General features: G+C 44.4%; 1 protein-coding gene across 3 annotated transcripts in view; it reads left to right on the forward strand.

The window, feature by feature from the left end:
- Positions 1–850: 850 nt before the first annotated feature.
- Positions 851–20,508, forward strand: part of LOC147608123 (thiosulfate sulfurtransferase 16, chloroplastic-like) — a 39,917-nt gene continuing 20,259 nt past the window's right edge. For all 3 annotated transcript variants that reach the window (XR_015264607.1, XM_086789933.1, XM_086789934.1), the window contains exon 1: positions 851–1,073. Coding sequence is in view for 2 of the 3 variants with exons in the window: in XM_086789933.1 (XP_086646059.1) it covers positions 907–1,073 (167 nt within the window). In the remaining variant the exon portion in view is untranslated. The remainder of the gene's footprint in view (positions 1,074–20,508) is intronic.

Consider the following 20,508-nt stretch of genomic DNA (forward strand, 5'->3'; position numbering starts at 1 on the left):
AGTTTAAAGCACCATAGCTTGAAGCCAAAAAAATTCATTAACTAAAATAGAAATGATACAAAGATGAAAGCATCGCCATATTCTACTAAGGTAAACATCCCAGTATTTCTTACAGATTGGAAGAAAAGGGATTTCTTATAGACTGAAAGCATGAAATGTATAGATTGCTAGAAGAAAAGGAACTCTTTTTTATTACATGATACACAAGTAAAAGAAACTCTTTATAGACTGAAAGCACACAAAGTATAGTTTGCTGGAAGAAAAGGAACTCCTTGAAAAAACATGCAGCTTTTGGCACTTGTGAGCAATGCATACATGACAAGACTAATAGGGTTTTCAAGGGGGAGATGGATTGGGTCTGTGTGTGTGCGTACCTTGGTGTACACAGAGCTGGTAGTGTTTGAGGTAGTAGACATGGAGGGGCTGGGTTTTCATTGGTCTATGTGGCCAGATTGTGCTGTGTGTGTATGCGCGAGCGCGTGAGGGTTTGGCTCCTTGTGGTGAGCAAGGGTGGGAGGGACGGTGCAATCAAAGGTTCAGTTTGCTGAGAAGAGGGAGGGAGAGATGATTACGTCATTGTTGCTGATCTCATACAAATGGTTTGAGTTGCTTGCTAATCGTGTGTTGTTGCAGTTCTTTTTTTAAATCCTTTTGCTAACCTATTTTTCCTTGAATACCTTAGGCTAACCTAAGGCTAACCCAAGGCTGAGGCATTAATTAATTAATAACAATGGGCATGTAGTGGCATTAATTAATTAATGCCTAGCACAAAATAGGAAAAAAGGGTGAAATAGACACCTACTACAAAATAAGATGATTTTCGATTATCATTTAAACCTTTGAAAGAATTTCCGAGACTTGCAAAGACACACAGAGAGAGAGAGAGAGAGAGAGAGAGAGAGAGCGATGATGCAGGTCTCGAACGTGTGTGGGAAAATTCGACTGCTTTTCCGCTCACCCCATTCCACATCCTCTTCAGTATTTCGTCAAAGTCGCTCTGCCGCAAGACTTCTTCAAGCATCTCCCAACAATTCTACCGCTCGAGTCCACTCTCTTCGCAATGCCAAAACAAGGTATGGGCTAACAATCACTCTCATTTGCAATAACCCTGCACATCTTGTATCACAATGTCCATGTCCGCATACAGCTTAAGAGCGACATCGCCCATGCCTGCCCACTCTGCGCTCTCTTTTAGCTCACACTGAAGACGTCGGTCTCTGAAGGCCGTCAACGAAAAGATTTCTACTCTGCCGATGTTTATTGATGTGTAAAAGGCTGAGTATATAAACCCCGGTGTACATTGATGTTTTGATTGTTCAGTTTAATCCCTTGCCTTAAGTATTTTGATGACATGATAAGGGGAAAAAAATATTTCAACATGTATGTATATGTATGTATGTATGTATGGCGAGAGAGAGAGAGAGAGAGAGAGAGAGAGAGAGAGAGAGAGAGAGAGAGATTAATCCAACCGGGGCCCTTTATCCAATGGATGGCATCCCTCACAATGTAGAGAAAGCTGGGTATGGGCATAGCTTTTCTGGGACTATGAGCCTTATGGGATCTCCCTCATGAAGTCTGTTAGAACATGTCAGGAGGTGGCACTAACCTTGAAGGTTAAGGGTGAGGGGTTGGTAAGGGGTGGAGTGTCTCAATGAATGAGATCTTGCTCTAGAAATAGAGCATGACCAAGCAAAGTTGGGTGGTGTAGGGAACTTCTGAGAGGATGATGGTGTAAGTGGGAGAGGTGATGCCATCTTCTTTTTGTGTTTTTCGAGCTAGGGTCAGGGGGGGCTTGAGCCACCCCCCTGACTTGAACAGAGAGACGCTTTTGTCATTAACTTCGCTGAAAGCGGTTATGTTACTCCCTTACGGCATAGCTCCGGGGGACCTAGTTGCCTAGGCATGATATCCACCAAGTACTCCCTTGCGAGGAGCCCAGGTAGTGTAGGACTTGCACGGCGGGCGCATCCACTAAAAACTCTATTATACCCGTGGCAGATTTCGGAAAAGGAATAGCTCCGGGGGACCTAGTTGCCTAGGCATGATATCCACCAAGTACTCCCTTGCGAGGAGCCCAGGTAGTGTAGGACTTGCACGGCGGGCGCATCCACTAAAAACTCTATTATACCCGTGCCATACCCACAGTGGGTGTTGCTCAAAGGATGCCATCTTCTATGTAGATGTTATGCTATAGAAGCTTCAAATGCAGGGACCTATAATATACGACCAAAGGTGATACTAGAGTTCCATGTGGTACCGGATCATGGAAAAAGACTAACAAAACTGAAAAAAATCCATACAAAAAGATAGACTAGCTGGATGTCCTTCTCATCATCATCATTAGCATTAAAGCGAGAAAGATTTTATTTACGTCTACGAAAGATCGGAACAGTCGATGAGACCAAAAAATTGGTGCATGTGATTCCATTAGTAAACTGGATGTAAGACAACATGAAAAAAGTAAAACACTAGCTACCAAAAGGATAGATATAGGGTCAAATGTACTACATAGACCTTGCGTGTACAAGTTAGGCAGCAAAAGAACCTCGTGTCACACAGCTTTGATGGTGCGATGTGGACATGTCTACCATTTAGCCAATTTAGAGGGTGTATTTGTGGCTGAGTCTTGGTCAATATTGGGACTTTTCAACCATTTCATTGTATTTGATTTGAAATTTAGAGGGTGTATTTGTGGCTAAGTCTTGGTCAATATTGGGACTTTTCAACCATTTCATTGTATTTGATTTGAAATTCATTGTATTTGATTTGAAATTCATGCCAAACAATTTTCCTTCACATTCTCAATTTCTCAAACTTTGTTAATGTTGGGGCTTTTCAACTATTTTATTGTATTTGGTCTGAAGTTCATGCCAAACAATTTTCCTTCACATTCTCAATTTCTCAAACTTTTAAGGGATTCACAAACTACACAAATTTGCATCTTTGCATTAGCAACAAATTTAGGGTTGGCATTTTTGCATTAGCAACCAATTAGGGTTTGCATTTTTGCTGTTGCAACTAGTTTTTTTAGTCATATCAGAGTTTCTAGGTTCGGCCCAGGTAGAGCTTTGCATCAATGTTAGGTTCTACATGCAAACCAACAAATTAGGGTTTGCATTTTAGGGTTTGTTGCAAGGTTTGGGTTTTTTTGTGTGCGTTAAATCAAGGTTTTTGCATCAACTTTTTGCTCATTTTCAATATAGTACTAGAAAGTCTAGATTTTAGCCTAGCATGGTTCTAGGAAGCATGTGGAAGTATAGAGTTAAGATTTATGGGCTGATTATCATAGAAAAATAGCAAGAAATTCTTCATGGTAGACATGGAGCTTGTTCTCTGGCTAAATACCTACTTTGAGTTAAAGATTTATTAGGAGCATACCATCAAGAATATGTTCTCCTTAATGGAAAAAGAGAAGTTCATCGATGTAGCATGCGCCGAGCTAGGACTGTGACATGCGGGGGATTGATCATAGTAAAACAACCTTAGGCTTAGCTAAACTTCACTTAATTATACTTGAGAGATAGACAATGGTGTCAATGCAATGCAATGCAGCTATATTAAATGCAATGGTTATAATGAAGATCTATAAATAGATCTATGCCTATCCTAGGTAAATATCCTTCTCAGGATGAGAGAGAGATGCTGAATGGTGATGATGATGATGAATGTTCCTTTCTCCAATGCTGAGGTCCACCCTTTGGGATGCTGGCTTTTCTCTATGTAGGAGGCAGGAGATGATTGTATGCTGACTGCTACTATGCCTTCAATGATGAATGCTGAATGAAGAACTGCTGAATGCTTGCCTTATGAATGCTGAACTGTTGTACTCCACCCTTCTTGTAGCCTTTCTCGGGATGAGAGAGATATGCTGAATGATGATGATGATGAATGTGCCTTTCTCCAATGTTGAGGTCCACCCTTTGGGATGCTGGCTTTTCTCTATGTAGGAGGTAGGAGATGATTGTATGCGGACTGCTACTATGCCTTCAATGATGAATGCTGAATGAAGAACTGCTGAATGCTTGCCTTATGAATGTTGAACTGCTGTACTCCACCCTTCTTGTAGCCTTGGGTTGAAGACCACCAAAATGTTGGAGATACCCTGGACTGAATGATGCTTCATGCTTTTAGAGAATCATTCATCCATATAGATGTCATAAAGTTTGCGTCAGGACATGTTTGCATTTTTGCATAGCATTCATCCCATATGCATTTAGGCCATCTAGAACATTGCAGAAGCCTCAAGATATCATCTAGTATTTTATCCTAATTATTTGGCATTTTTTCTATATTTTTCCAGCATTTAATACCATTATTACACACAATATTCAGTCGTGTAGCTTTAGGGAACCAGTCGGCCAGCTATACAGCCAACCGACCAGCCCTTCGACTCCATATAAATAGCATCATTCCCCATCATTCATTCATATCAGATCATTCAGCCTTCAAGCTTTCAAGCGCTTCATCCTTCAGCACAAGGAGCATCATCGCTTGAGCATTCAGTCCTCCATCAGCAAAACGCAAGCAGCATACAGCATTCAGCCCACAGAGAACCTCGCGTTTTCAGCACCTACTCAGTTTCCAGCATTCATATCATCATCGTTTTGCTACAGCCATCCGGTGAAGGTAAAACGCACGCATTCATTCATTTCAGCATTCATACACAGCCTAGAAACAGTCCCAAACAGCCCATATCTCAGCCTCAGATTTGTAGCCTTTCTACATTCCATTGGGAAGAGTGCATAGGCTTGAGATCGGTCATCATTGGTGCTTCTAGAGCCGTGTACAGTTCAGCTCAACTCTTGGTCTTTCAGAGATCTTGTGTTTAGCTTACTACATTCCAAAGTCAGTCCTCCAAAGTCATCTTCAAAGTTAATAAAGCAAATACTCCTATCAATAGGAGGGGGCCCTTCAGTGGGCAATTTGGGACCCAGTCTAGTGTATAGTTCTATCTCTCACTCTCTAAATCTCTTAAAGTGTGAAGTGCTAAAAGTGGATTGCTAACGACTCGTGAAACTCAGGATAAAGAAGGCGGTGTGAGACTTGTGCGACATGATTCTTCATTACACATAATTCTGTTGCATGTTACATTGGTATCAAATTTAGCTTGTCCACACACACCGCATCCTAGCGCGAGAGCATGCTTGGATGGTCAAACTTCGTTCCGGCACAACCACCGACTTCAGCAACATGTCTATAGAGGAGAGTACACATCAGCAGGAAGATGTCTCTCCCGAAGAAGACCTTGTTCTTCCGTCTACTACAGATACCATAGCTCTACTCCGAGCTCAGAACCAACTTATTATGGAGCTTCTCCAACTCTTGTAGGCAACAATAGCAAAACCTACTCCTTCAATTACTCCCGACTTCGTCACCCTCTTCTTTCGGATGGAACAACAAAGACGAGAGGATGCAGCCAGACGGCGGGAAGAAAAAGAAGACACATGGGGCTATGAGGAAGCCCAACGTAGGATTGACGAAGACCGGCGTTAGGCTGAACTTGCCGCTCGGGAGCACCAATGAGAGCTTGATTGAGAGCGCATGTTACTCGAACACCAAAGGGAAAAGGAGGCCATACATTTGAAGTATCAGCACCTCTTTTCAATTTCTCCACCCATAGGTGCCAAAAGACGGCATCCCGCGACACCGGCTACCGTCATCCAAACTCAACCGAACTTTAGTAAGTATGATGGTAAGTGTGATCATTTAGCAGTTAATCAATTTATTCATCAATTTAATGCTCATTTTCCTTTAGCTAGGATCGCAAACCCTCAGGATAGAGTCCATGTAGTGGCTCCCCACCTTACGTGTGAGGTAGTCACTTGGTGGCAGCATTGGTCTAGTCTTCATACAGACCCGACCACCACAGGTGTCACAACTTTTAGCTGGGATACATTTTTTCATGACCTAAATACCAGATTTCTCCCTTCCTAGTATTTGACTAACCTGGGAGATGAGTTCTATGGACTCAGACAGAACGGGTCACCCATGCTTCAGTTTTCTGGAAAGATTATAACTTTAGCACAACAATTAGGGTTATTTGAGCAGGCTAAGATGGATCAATTCATTCGTGGATTAGATCCTAACATCCTGTTCACAGTTCGTAACTTTGAACCCAGCACATATGACCGGGCTTTGACTCTGGCTCAAAATGAAGAAACCATAGTTGCATTCTGTACTTGTACTCATCCGATGTGTACCTTCAGTACTTTCCGTACCACTCCATACATACCGTATCTCGTACGGATAAGGTATGCGTACCAAATATGAGGTTAAATTTACAACACTTATTTGGCCCGTTTTTTAATTATTTTAGTCAGGGGTCATTGCTCAATAGCTAATAGATCAATTTTCATTTTAGCATTAGCATTATCTTTCATGCTATTTTTGTATGGATGCTAGATGTTCCTTATTTTACTATATATATATATATATATATGTATATATATATACTTAAAGTACTTATCTTGATTCTTTAGGTACTCGTACCGTACATGTACCATACCGCATCGTACCTAAAGTACTTAACCACTATGGAAGAAACGAAGATGAATGGAGGCAAGCCTAAGTAACCGCAGTCTAGTACCAAACCCTTGCAGCAGCAATCTGCTTCACAGTCGGGGAAAGGTAATGCATCTTCTAAAGATGCTCATCATTGGAGGCTATCTTCCTCTAGAGGAGCAAAGGAAGTATCAGTCAGAGAATAGATGTTTTTTTCTGTCATACCATTGGGCATGGTAAGAAGGATTGCCAGAAATGGCAAATGGAGCAAGCCTCCAAAGCACCTTCTTCCAGAGTTGCCACAGCATCTCTTGCTTCTCCAGCCCCGCATACTACCACCGATGCAGTTCAACTTTTACGTTCTATGCATCCGATGCCATCCGTGGTATTTGAAGCTAAGCAGGAGGGTAAGAGTGATACTCCACAGAAAAGCCTCATCCGAGCTTATGGCTTTGCCAAGGACCGCCTGTTTGTAGTCCTATTTGACATGGGCAGTTTTGAGGATGCCATCTCTCCCCAGTTGGTTACCAAAATGAGCTCTACATTAGTGCCTTATCATTTGGATGTGGACGGGTTCACACCTAGTCTTCGCATCCACATATCTCAAAAGGCACTGCAGTTTGCCTTTGTAGTTGAAAAGGTCTCATTCCAACGAGATTTCATTGTCTCTGTTGGGGCGTGACATGATCGTAGGAATCCAGTGGTTTCGTGAGTATGAGCCTACTCCTGATTCGAAGACTTTAGAGGGCGAGCTAGAAAAGCAGTTATTTGAGCTTCTCCGAGCCAGATTCGTTCGGCCATCTTCCTCACCATTTGCTGCACCCATCCTATTTGTCCAAAAGAAGGACAAGTCTGCACGCCTTTGTGTTGACTACAGGGCATTGAACAAACTCATCATCCTATGCCAAGGATTGAGTACATTTTGGAGCGTTTAGACGGTGTAAAATTTTTCACTAAGATCGACCTCAAGAGTGGTTACCATCAGGTCCGCATTTTGAAGCTGACATTCCAAAAACAGCTTTCCAGATAGACCGTGGTCACTACAAGTTCGTAGTCATGCCCTTTGGACTTACCAATGCACCTGTAACCTTCAATAAAATGATGTCCCAAGATTTTCGTAGTCCTCATTGGTAAGTGTGTTTTCATATTTCTTGATGACATACTTATATTCTCAGCCACTGCAGAATAGCATGAGAAAGATGTGGAGAAATTCTTGCAACTTTTGCGAGATAATGGGCTCTACATAAACGCCAAAAAGTCTATCTTTGGCGTTACAGAGGTTCAATACTTGGGCTATATCATCGGTTCCGCTGGGATTTGATTGGACTCCTCAAAGGTTCAAGAGATCTTGGATTGGGACATCCCTTAGACCGCCCAAGAGATCCGTTCTTTTGTAGGTCTTTGCCAAGCCTACAGCACTCATGTTCACTAGTGTTCAACCTTGCAGCACCTCTCACCGACTTGCTCAAGGGGGTGAAGACTCGTAGACAAAAAGTCACAGTCACAGGCAAGGTGCTTGATGCATTCCATGCACTCCAGAAAGCAACCTCAGAAGCACTTGTTTTGAAGTTAGCATCTTGGGATGAACCTTTCGAGGTCATTATCGATGCTAGCAATGTAGCCATAGGTGCAGTTCTTCAGCAGGACAATAGACCCGTGGCCTACTACAGTGAAAGTTGGATGTTTCCAAAAAGAATTATTCAATTTATGACAAAGAGCTTTTGGGTGTGATCAGAGCGCTAAAACATTGAAAGCCTTTTCTTTATGGACAGGTTTTGACAGTCAAAAGAGACCACTAAGAACTTAAGTGGCTTCAAATCATGCCAAGTGCCCAGTGGAGTGATCGGCAAGCTAGATGGAGTCAGATCTTCCAACAATTTGGAGGAATGATCGAGTACATCCCTAGTAAGCATAACATAGTCGCAGATGCTCTTAGTAGAAAGACCGGCATCCAGACTATTCAAGAGTCTGCCATTCTCAAAATCTTTGGAAAAGACTTGGATAGCATGAGAGATCAGCATGTCGATTCCGCAAAGTTTGGTACTCAAACCAGTTTGGCTCTCAATTCTAAGCCTAGCTAATATTCAGTCCACAGACAGGCAAATAAGTCTAGATGAGATGTCCACTTCAAGGAAGGGGATAGGGTCTATTTGCATATTATGAAACAGAGATTGAAACAGGTGGGTAAACTTTGTCCCACGCTTTCTTTCCGTATTTTTGGACCCTTTCCTATAGTTAAAAAGATAAGTGATGTCTCCATGAAGTTGAAGTTGCCTAACAGTTGGACAATGCATGATGTTTTCCATGTTTCTTGGCTAAAACCATATGTTGGACCAGAAGTGTTTGATGTTTTAGATGAGCAGCTGCCAGATGTGGTAGACGAATCAAAAGTCATTGAGCTTGAACAAATCCTTCTTTATCGTTGGAAGCATTGTTCCGGTCGGAGACTTCGTCAGTTCTATACGAAGTTCCGAGATCGAGGTACCCATGAAGCAGTTTGGCTAGACGAAGAGTTCTTTCAAGAGTACCGAACTACCTGGAAGCCATGAACCTGCCGCGCTAAGCAGGAGGGAATGTCACATGCATTGTCGTGCGCATGGTGACAAGATGACTCATTATAAGTGCAACACTGTACAGCGGTAGAACCCTTTAGGATTTAAGATTGGCCGTACGTCGCGACCCTATTGTAATCCTTAGTCTAGGATATATCAGGCACGAGCTACGTAGGTCATTCCTCAGCCTTAGAGAGTCAGTCCGTCAAAGTTCCTTAACCCACTTGGAGAGAATCATTCATGCATATGGATGTCATAGAGTTTGCATCAGGACATGTCTGCATTTTTGCATAGCATTCATCCCATATGCATTTAGACCATCTAGAACATTGCAGAAGCCTCAGGATATCATCCAGTATTTTATCCTAATTATTTGGCATTTTTTCCATATTTTTCCAGCATTTAATACCATTATTACACATAATATTCAGTCGTGTAGCTTTAGGGAACCAGTCGGCCAGCTCTGCAGCCAACCGACCAGCCCTTAGACTCCATATAAATAGCATCATTCCCCATCATTCATTCATATCAGATCATTCAGCCTTCAAGCCTTCAAGCGCTTCAGCACAAGGAGCATCATCGCTTGAGCATTCAGTCCTCCATCAGCAGCAAACATTCAGTCCTCCTTCAAGCCTTCAAGCCTTCAAGCGCTTCAGCACAAGGAGCATCATCGCTTGAGCATTCAGTCCTCCATCAGCAGCAAACATTCAGCCCACAGAGAACCTTGTGTTTTCAGCACCTACTCAGTTTCCAGCATTCATATCATCATCGTTTTACTACAGCCATCCGGTGAAGGTAAAATGCACAAATTCATTCATTTTCAGCATTCATACACAGCCTAGAAACAGTCCCAAACAGCCTATATCTCAGCCTCAGATTTGCAGCCTTCCTACATTCCATTGGGAAGAGTGCATAGGCTTGAGATCGGTCATCATTGGTGCTTCTAGAGCTGTGTACAGTTCAGCCCGACTCTTGGTCTTTCAGAGATCTTGTGTTTGGCTTATCTACATTCCAAAGTCAGTCCAAAGTCATTCTCTTCAAAGTTAATAAAGCAAATACTCCTAGCAATAGAAGGGGGCCCTTCACTGGGTAATTTGGGACCCAGTTTGTTTGGTGTACAGTTCTATCTCTCACTCTCTAAATCTCTTAAATTTTGAAGTGGATTGCTAAAGACTCGCGAAACTCAGGATAAAGAAGCCGGTGTGAGACTTGTGTGACAGGATCCATCATTACGCATAATTCTGCTGCATGTTACACTTTTATAGGTTAGTTTAATGCTGGTCGGATTGTGAAACTGCTGTTGGCTTGCAGAATTATCTCCATGACTACATATGATGATGAGTCGGTTGCTAGAGAAAACCCACGACTGACTATTACCAGTCGGCTGTTGTGTACACACCTGTTGGTTGCCCAAAGTGCTTGCTTAATACTTGAATGCCATGCTTAATGCCATGTCACTTGTACACCAATAGGGTGTGCGCGTGACATTCCCCTTTGCTAAACTGTTGCTAGGTGGTACACCTGGCAACCTTTTGACTTTTGTGCTGATCCCCCTCCACTGAAACCACTGCCGCATTTTGACTTCTTTTGGCGGGACTGAGGTCGACTGCAAGAGTTGAATCCTTTGAACCAAAGACTTCTCCACTGCGGGAACTGAATGGCAAATGTTGATAAATTTGCTCAGAAAACCTGAAACATTGCTCACCTGTCTGTGAAATCCTTTCACGCACCATCTCCGTCGTTCATGGAACTCTAAACCTCTTGAGGCGATGTTGGAGCTACCTCCGTCTTCTTATGTGGAAGAGAACCTCCTGCTGCCAGTTGAAGCCCAAAACTCCATTTACTCCTTTGATGATGGATGTCATTCTTCCCCAAAAAACTCATGAGTAAATCATGTATGCCTTGCAGATGCAAGATGCTAGACTGACTGCTAGGATGACTACTATGCTGATGCAAGCCATGTGCAACCCTATATGCTATGCAAGAATAAAGATGGATGGGTTACTGATGCATGCCTAAGGGGAAAACCCTAAGGATGGCCTGCAAGATCTTGAGAACTGGATTTAACTAAGCGGAAGCGACTAACATGTTGGCTTTCTGAATGACTTGAGGAATGAACATGAACTAAGGCTGCATACCCTGTAAAGCTCTGATACCAATGTGATGTGGGGGATTGATCGTAGTAAAACAACCTTAGGCGTAACTAAACTTCACTTAATTATACTTAACAGATAGACAATGGTGTCAATGCAATGCAATGTAGCTATATTAAATGCAATGGTTACAATGAAGATCTATAAATAGATCTATGCCTGTCCTAGATAAATATCCTTCTCGGGATGAGAGAGATGCTGAATGATGATGATGATGAATGTTCCTTTCTCCAACGCTGAGGTCCACCCTTTGGGATGCTGGCTTTCCTCTATGTAGGAGGCAGGAGATGACTATATGCTGACTGCTACTATGCCTTAAATGATGAATGCTGAATGAAGAACTGCTGAATGCTTGCCTTATGAATGCTGAACTGCTGTACTCCACCCTTCCTGCAGCCTTGGGCTGAAGAACACCAAAACGCTGGAGATACCCTGGACTGAATGATGCTTCATGCTTTTATAGGTTAGCTTAATTCTGGTCGGGTTGTGTAACTTCTGTCGGCCTGCAGAATTATCTCCTGAATGATGCTTCATGCTTTTATAGGTTAGCTTAATTCTGGTCGGGTTGTGTAACTTCTGTCGGCCTGCAGAATTATCTCCACGCTGGAGATACCCTGGACTGAATGATGCTTCATGCTTTTATTGGTTAGCTTAATTCTGGTCGGGTTGTGTAACTTTTGTCGGCCTGCAGAATTATCTCCACGACTATATATGATGATCAGTCGGCTGCTAGAGAAAACCCACGACTGACTTACCAGTCAGCTGCTGTAAATGCTTTAGTCGGCTGCCCAAAGTGCTTGCTTAATACTTGAGTGCCATGCTTAGTGCTTGAATGCCATGCTTAATGCTTATGAATGCTAAGAATGCCATGTCACTTGTACACCAATAGGGTGTGCATGTGAGGACTGTGTGAAACAATGAAGCCTTTCTTTAAACTTGAGTTTAGTGAGTCTTAAGCAATCCTTTAAAACAACATACATGAATCTGAAAGAGATGTAGAGACGACACCAGATGGGGTCCCTAATTAGCCACTGAAGGGCCTCTCCTGCAAGCAGGAGTATTTGCGTTATTTCTTCTTCTGAAGAACTGAATACAAGGTGAACTGTGTCCACAAGATTGACCGGACAGACTGACTGACTGACCGCCAAAGGCAAGGACAAAGCGACCAAACGTTGGGCAGAATTGTGCATAAGCTGTAGGCGATTGTGAAGCTATCTTCGAAGAGGATACACTGGCCCGAGACTAAGGGTTGGTGTGTTGAATATTCTTGAAGAGATTGAGCTTCTATGCCTTGGGCTGAAAGCACAAGAGTGGCTGTAAGTATGCAAAGGCTGGAGCCTATGCACGCATGCTTGACTGACTTTGCTTGATATTTCTGATTTTTATATGACGATTTTTGGGATTGGCTGTGGCTTGCCTTTTTATACGATCCCAAGAGGCTGGTCGGCTGCTGGATGGAGTTGTCGGCTTGTTGATAAGGCCCACGACTTGTTTATTGTAGCATTTAATGTTGGTCGGGCTGAGTGGGCTGGTCTGCTGCTGCTACACATGGCCGACAGCAGTCTGGCTCTGGCCGACTGCTGTCCAGGTCCTGAATGTCCTGGCCGACTGCATTCTTAGCACCCAATAGGCTGCCGACTGGTCTTATATGCTGGCTAGGGGTACTAAGTACCCCTTGCAAGACTTGCCCATGGTTAGGGGCTGCCTTGGGGCCTACTGTGTGAAATGCAACTAAATGCTTACAATGCATACTACTGCTATGGTTGACATCTACATGCACCTACATGATGAACACTTGCTAAGAGGACTGACCTAACATTGACCTCTATGGTTGGGAGATTGACCTACGTAGCTCGTGCATGACATGTCCCGGACTGGGGCTCACAAAGGGGTCACATCATACGACAAAATATCCTAACAGGTACTACTTTTTCTGTACATGATTCTTGGACCATTGATGAGCCAGTTTGTCATCGTGTATCACAGTGCATGGGAGCCCTCGTTCTTTTGATCCTTGTTGTTAGGAACCCCCTTACCTGCTTGCTGATTAGATGCCCTTGTTCTATTGGGTGGTTTGCGTCCGCTGCTGTTGAGGTTTGGGGGTGACTGGAGCGGTCTTGGGCTTGCCTCCATTGAGCATCATCTCATGGTTCTGTTAGTAGTCATCTCTTGTTTGTATAGTGTACACCAGGGCCTCTATTGTGGGTGTGCCCGCCCATTTTAGGCGTTTCCCCATTTTTCCTCACTTTCCATAGTCTTTTTCCATTTTTTGCTAGCTATGGGAGGGTTGTCGGCTGTGTCTATTGCTGGCCGACTAGACTGGTGCTACCCGACTTCTTCCTCAGTGTTGGTCAACTGAGTTGTTTGTTGGTCGTGAGCATCTTTGGCTACTGTCGGCTGTTTTTGGGCTGGCCGACTAGTAGCCTGGGGCCATATATATTGGCCCTCCCCCCCACACTTCTCTTGTATCACATTCCGGGATTTTCTAGTGTATATAGCAGAGTTTATACAGCTTCTCTCTCCCTCTCTCATCTGCGTTTTGCTCTCTTGTAACATGCAGCAGAAGTATTCGTATTGGAGGATACTGTCACACAAACGCTCACACCGTCTTCTGTACCCCGAGTTTCGCGAGTTTAGCAATCCACTTTAATGACTTCAGACTTTAAAGAGATGAGAGAGAGAGATGAGAACTGTACACCGTATGGGGTCCCGAATTACCCACTGAAGGGCCCCCTATCCCGTTATCGAGATAGTATTTGCTTTATTATCTTTAAAGAGACTAACGGTGTGACTGACGATAAGCCAAACGCAAGACCTCTGAAGACCAAGTGTTGGGCTGAACTGTACACTGTTGTAGAAACACCAAAGATGTCCAATCTCGAGCCTATGCACTCTTCCGAATGAGGGAGGGATGCAAAGCTAGGGCTGAGAGAGGGGCTGTTTGGGACTGTTCTAGACTGAGTATGAATGTTGTGTTTTACCTTCACCAAGTGGCTGGAGCAAAACGATGATATGATGAATGCTGAAAACTGTATGGATGCAGAAAACGCAAGGTTTACTGATGGCTGAATGTTGTGAACTGTTGCGTTTGCTGATGGAGGGCTGAATGCACAAGCGTTGATGCTCCTCTTGCTGTAGGATGACACTCTTCTCCAAAACGCATGGGACTGAAGTGAATGCAAGGCTGAATATGATGTGCTTGAATGCTGTTGGCTGAATATGATGGAATGAATGAATGATTATGCAAGGACTCTATTTATATGGACTCATGGAGCCAGTCGGCTGGCTACTGAGCTGGCTGACTGCTCATGTCCAATAATAAATACATAAATGATGTAAAAATGCTAAAAATGATGGGAAAAATAAATACTGGATGATATCTGGGGTTCCTGCAATGGTTTAGATGCTATGCGGGTGGGTTAAGGGACTTAGATTGACTGACTGACTTGCTATGGCTGAGAATGACCTACGTAGCTCGTGCTTGACTTATCCTGGACTGAGGATTACAATGGGGTCACGACGTACGACAAATATCATCCTAAATGGAACTAATACTGTTACAATGTTACACTGATGATGATGAGCTAGTTTGTCACCATGCACTACAGTGCAGAGTGCATGTGACTTCTCTACAGCAGTTGGCTTCATTTCTGCTGTGCATTCTGACATGGTATCAGAGCCCCAGGTGGCTTGAAGCTTGGAGACAGTGGGAGCTTGAGGGTTTGCTGATTGGAGATTGCTTGGGCAGTTCGGGAGTTGAAGATCGGGTAGAAGTTGGACAACCACCTTGCATACTATTGGCAGATTCTTCTTCGTTTTTTTTTTCCTACCCACCCTCCCTTCACAAGACCTTGTGAACCCTTGAGATTGTAGACTTGCTTGAGATGACTGAGAAGCACATGAAGATCCCTACTCTCCTCACATTCCCGGTGGATCGACAGTTGGATGGGAACAACTACGGTATATGGAAGGTAATGATGGAGTCTGTCTTGGAGTCTTACGACTTGGCTGATTTCATTGTGGTTGGTGTTCCACGGCCGGAGTTGGAGGACGGGGAGCTTTTACTCTCTACTCGGAAAGAACAGGAGGCTCAGGCACAGTTGTGGGATCGTGTCAATGCGCGTGTGCGTTCTTTCATCTTTCTTAATTGCACACCACATGTGATTAATCATATAAAACATATGACGTTGGCCAGAGGGATTTGGCAGCCTGTATAACAGGGTATCACCCATGAAGCGGATCTCCTTGGAAGTGCAGATACAGGTGATGAATCCTGCAAAGTCTTTGACGATGCAGGAGTACATTAACAAGTTGCAGGCTCTTCAGTAGGAGGTTCTTCAGGTTGGAAAGGAGATATCTTCAGACGACATGGGCATCACTTTGTTGTCTCACTTGCCCTCTCAGTACTCAACATTTTACTCCTCTTTGATCACTAGTGGCAGGCTCAGCACCATCATATGGGAGGAGCTTGTGCCTATGGTCTTGGACCAAGAAGAGCGTTTTATGAACCCTCCACAAGGCGGAGATCTTGAGGCCTTGATTGGCCAACGGTCGAAAGGCCGTAACAACAACAACAATAAGGGCAAAGGGAAGTCTTCATCGGAGAAGTCTTCTGAGAAGAAGCTCGACTCAGACTGTGACAAGTTGAAGGCCAAGCGGACCTGTAACGATTGTGGCGAGAAAGGCCACTATTGGTGAAAATGTCCTAAGCGGAGTTGTGGGATCGGAAAGAACAGGAGGCTCAGGCACAGTTGTGGGATCGTGTCAATGCGCGTGTGCGTTCTTTCATCTTTCTTAATTGCACACCACATGTGATTAATCATATAAAACATATGACGTTGGCCAGAGGGATTTGGCAGCCTGTATAACAGGGTATCACCCATGAAGCGGATCTCCTTGGAAGTGCAGATACAGGTGATGAATCCTGCAAAGTCTTTGACGATGCAGGAGTACATTAACAAGTTGCAGGCTCTTCAGTAGGAGGTTCTTCAGGTTGGAAAGGAGATATCTTCAGACGACATGGGCATCACTTTGTTGTCTCACTTGCCCTCTCAGTACTCAACATTTTACTCCTCTTTGATCACTAGTGGCAGGCTCAGCACCATCATATGGGAGGAGCTTGTGCCTATGGTCTTGGACCAAGAAGAGCGTTTTATGAACCCTCCACAAGGCGGAGATCTTGAGGCCTTGATTGGCCAACGGTCGAAAGGCCGTAACAACAACAACAATAAGGGCAAAGGGAAGTCTTCATCGGAGAAGTCTTCTGAGAAGAAGCTCGACTCAGACTGTGACAAGTTGAAGGCCAAGCGGACCTGTAACGATTGTGGCGAGAAAGGCCACTATTGGTGAAAATGTCCTAAGCGGAGTACCTCGAAGAGTGCTGATGCTTCAGTTGCAAAGACTCCAGCCTTTGTGTACTTGGAGATTTTGGACACAGATGCTTCATCTTCTTTGAGCGAGGAGGTAGTTGGTTTCACCGCCAGGGATACTTGGGAGTGGATTCTCGATAGTGGTGCTTCCAAGCACATGACTTCTTCCCGAGAGTTTTTACATGATCTTAACGACAGTTAGGCCGCATTTTTATTGGCGACAATTCCACTATACCGATTCATAGTGAGGGCAGGATGGAGATGGCAAAGGGGGGAAGCATTCCTCTTGTGTTTTTTACGTCCCAGCACTTGGTTTTCATCTATTGTCAGTGCATGAGGTTTGCAAGACTGGCTTCCGGGTGGAGTTTGAGGAGCATTCTGTTGCTCTACGGGACAGAGAAACAGGTCAGGTTGTATGGGAAGGCGGAGTGGAGAACCGTATCTACAAACTCTCATGTAACACGCGGAAGCTCTGGGGGTCTTCTTTCAGCCCTAAACACTCCTGGAAACATGTTGATGCAAAACGCAGATATGGAGAGAGAGTAGAGAGAGAGAGATGTGTTGGAAATTCAGTATATTACTATAGTACAAAAAGGTACTCTTCTATAGCCCTAGGCTGTCTTCATGAAAAGGGTGATAAACACCAAAATTCTGGTCCCTACTTGGACCTTAAAGATCCAATCCCTAAAGGACTGAATGACTAACACAATGTGCCTTTGGTGCTATTTATAGGCTCTTTACTCAAAGCTGGGCTGGCCGATTGCTGTCGAACGAACCGACTGGCCCTGGACCTCCATAAACCTTGGTCGGGCTGCGCCTCTCCATGACTGGAAACGCATGATGCAGCTGATGCTTTTTGGTACAGCCTACGTCCTGTTCCTTGCAGCCGACTGAATCCCCTAAGTCCTCCAAGTCCATCCTATTGTCTCATCTGCACCTTGTGCTCCAAATCCTGGCCTTATCTGGTTCTTATGCTCTTTTTCTGGTTGCCTTCCTTTGGACTAGCCCTGAGAATATACATGAGCATGTCATGCACATGACATCCCCCCTGCTAAACTTGATGACGGGAATCCAACCTGTTCTTGGATGACTGTCATCATCCCAATCCTTTCCCGAAGCCCCTCTGTCATCCATCCATCCTTGGCAACCCTTTTCTCTGAAAGCTCTAAAACTCGGCACGGTCTCCAAAACCACTCTGCCTCTGAATAAGATCAATGCATCTGTTCCCTCCAGTCCCCAATCCATTCTTTTCCTGACTCTGAACACGGTCTTGGTCTTCATTTCTGAGAAATGAGTCTGGCACTCTCACATCACCCCTTGGAGGATAATCCTCCCTTGGCACCGTTGCCCGAGAACCTATCTGGCTCACAGGACTGCCATCCCCTCTGGTTTTGTGGAACACCACCAACAAACCTCGTGGGAGCTCTTCCTGATCTTGTGTTCCTTGCCTTGGGCTTCGTACCCGTGTACTTTCTTGTACCTTGGACCTGTACACCATCATATGGGACCGATTCAGTGTTTAGCTTTGCTGAGCCTGATGCTCTGATACCAATGTAACACGCGGAAGCTCTCGGGGTCTTCTTTCAGCCCGAAACACGCCCGGAACACGCCCGGAAACATGCTGATGCAAAACGCAGATATGGAGAGAGAGTAGAGAGAGAGAGACGTGCTGGAAATTCAGTATATTACTATAGTACAAAAAGGTACTCTTCTACAGCCCTAGGCTGTCTTCATGAAAAGGGTGATAAACACCAAAATTCTGGTCCCTACTTGGACCCTGAAGACCCAATCTCTAATGGACTGAATGACTAACACAATGTGCCTTTGGTGCTATTTATAGGCTCTTGACTAAAGCTGGGCTGGCTGACTGCTGTCGGACTAGCCGATTAGCCCTGGACCTCCATAAACCTTGGTCGGGCTGTGCCTCTCCATGACTGGAAACGCATGATGCAGTCGACGCTGTCTGGTACAGCCGACGCCCTGCTCCTTGCAACCGACCGAATCCCCTAAGTCCTCCAAGTCTTGCTCCAAGTCCATCCTATTGGCACCTTGTGTTCCAAATCCTAGCCTTATCTGGTTCTTATGCTCTTTTTCTGGTTGCCTTCCTCTAGACTAGCCCTGAGAATATACATGAGCATGTCATGCACATGACATCTCAACACTCTTTTCTCTGAGAGGCACTTAGATCGGTGACTTGTGGCACTTCCATTTTGGCCACTTGAATGTGGATGCGTTGCGGCGGTTTTCCGAGACCAACTGGTGGATGGCTTGCCAGATATTGGCAGCAGGCAAGGACGCTGTAGTTCTTGCATTCGTGGTTAGCAGCACAGGGAATCTTTTCTGAAGCAGGTTTCTAGGTGGGCTTCGAAACCTTTGAAGTTGATACACACTGACTTGTGTGGACCTATGCAGACCCCCACACTTCTCTTGTATCACATTTCGGGATTTTCTAGTGTATATAGCAGAGTTTATACAACTTCTCTCTCCCTCTCTCATTTGCGTTTTGCTCTCTACAGCAGTTGTCTTCATTTCCGCTGTGAGGTTTTGCGCAAGAGTCAAAGCCCTATCATAGGTCTAGGGTTCAAAATTTCGAACGGGGAACCGAATGTTTGGATCCAATCCTTGAATGAATTGCTTTATCTTCTCGTCCTCGGACTTCCCCAACTGTTGAGCTGATGTGATCACTTTCTTGGAGTAGGTGAGCACAGGGGAACCGTTCTCGGTGAGTTTGTAGAAATCATCATTAAGATTTGTCATGAAGATTTGTCATGTACTACGGAGGTCGAAACTTGGTCTTCAAATCGGACACTAAGGTGTCCCCAATCGTAGCAAACATGGTTGTTGATGCGGTTGATTGCTTCCATAGCTTCCATTTGATTTCACAGTCTCTCTCCTTGATCCCTCATAGCTAATCAAATGCAACTATGCTCCATTGGCATCCATACACAAACATTGTGTGTGCCAAGACCGAGACATAGGACCATAATGACTAGTATTCGGATCTTGAGTAAGTGAAAGAGAACTTAAATGAGCTCTTACCGTAATTCTACTTCTTGTCTTTGAGTACAACCATCGTATGGTTGTACTCCACGCTTCTAGAGTCCATTTCCACTCTCGGCTGAAATTAGGGTTTTTGTAAATTAGGGTTTTCAGCAGGTATTCGGACTCCAAAATTGGGGTTGGGTGCAAAAGATGCCCAAAGCAGCAGAGGGCTATAGATGTACTATTGTTGCCCCAAAATTAGGGTTTCTATAAATTAGGGTTTACAAAAAATTTGGGGGTGATAGAATACTTAGGAGGCTCCATATTCATGAATAGAAGAGGAATTTGGCAAATTGGTGATTATATGGAGACTATATAAGTAGAAGACAAGATTTTTCAAGCTTTCATGGCTATGGGAATCATGAAAAAGAAGAAATTCAGCTTTCCCATAAGTGTGTCCCCAAAAATGAAACGAGAAGCCTCCATATGGTTGGGCGCCTACTTCTAAATAGAAGAGAGAGAGGGAAGATAAGCTTTCTCAACATGTAGAGGATGAGTGGATGGTGCCTATTGGGCCACCCGTCCAAACCATCCCTCCTCTTGACATGTGGGAGGCCGCCCAAAGCTCTTAACATGTTGAAAGGGGCGTTTGAATATGTGCATGGCCTACCGGGAGTGGAAATTGGTCCAAACTCTTTATGAATTGTCCGCCTAAACTATATCAATGCCCACTTGGCAACCAAGATAGCGAACTGGGAAAGCCTCAACTGGGTGCCAAGTCGGGGCGGGTGTTGAGTCTACCCAAAAACCACATGACTTGTGTCAGTTGATGTGTGCTCCTGATGCGCATTAGAAAATCTCGATCGCCTCCGCGAATCTATGGAGATTTCCCACATCTCCTGCAAGGAAGGTTGCTGTGTCGTTTGCAAACTCTGACTCAAGCAGCTCCTC

Source organism: Cibotium barometz, chromosome 54, assembly GCF_041138505.1.
Source record: "Cibotium barometz isolate CiBa-2024 chromosome 54, ASM4113850v1, whole genome shotgun sequence".
Taxonomy (NCBI): Eukaryota; Viridiplantae; Streptophyta; class Polypodiopsida; order Cyatheales; family Cibotiaceae; genus Cibotium; species Cibotium barometz.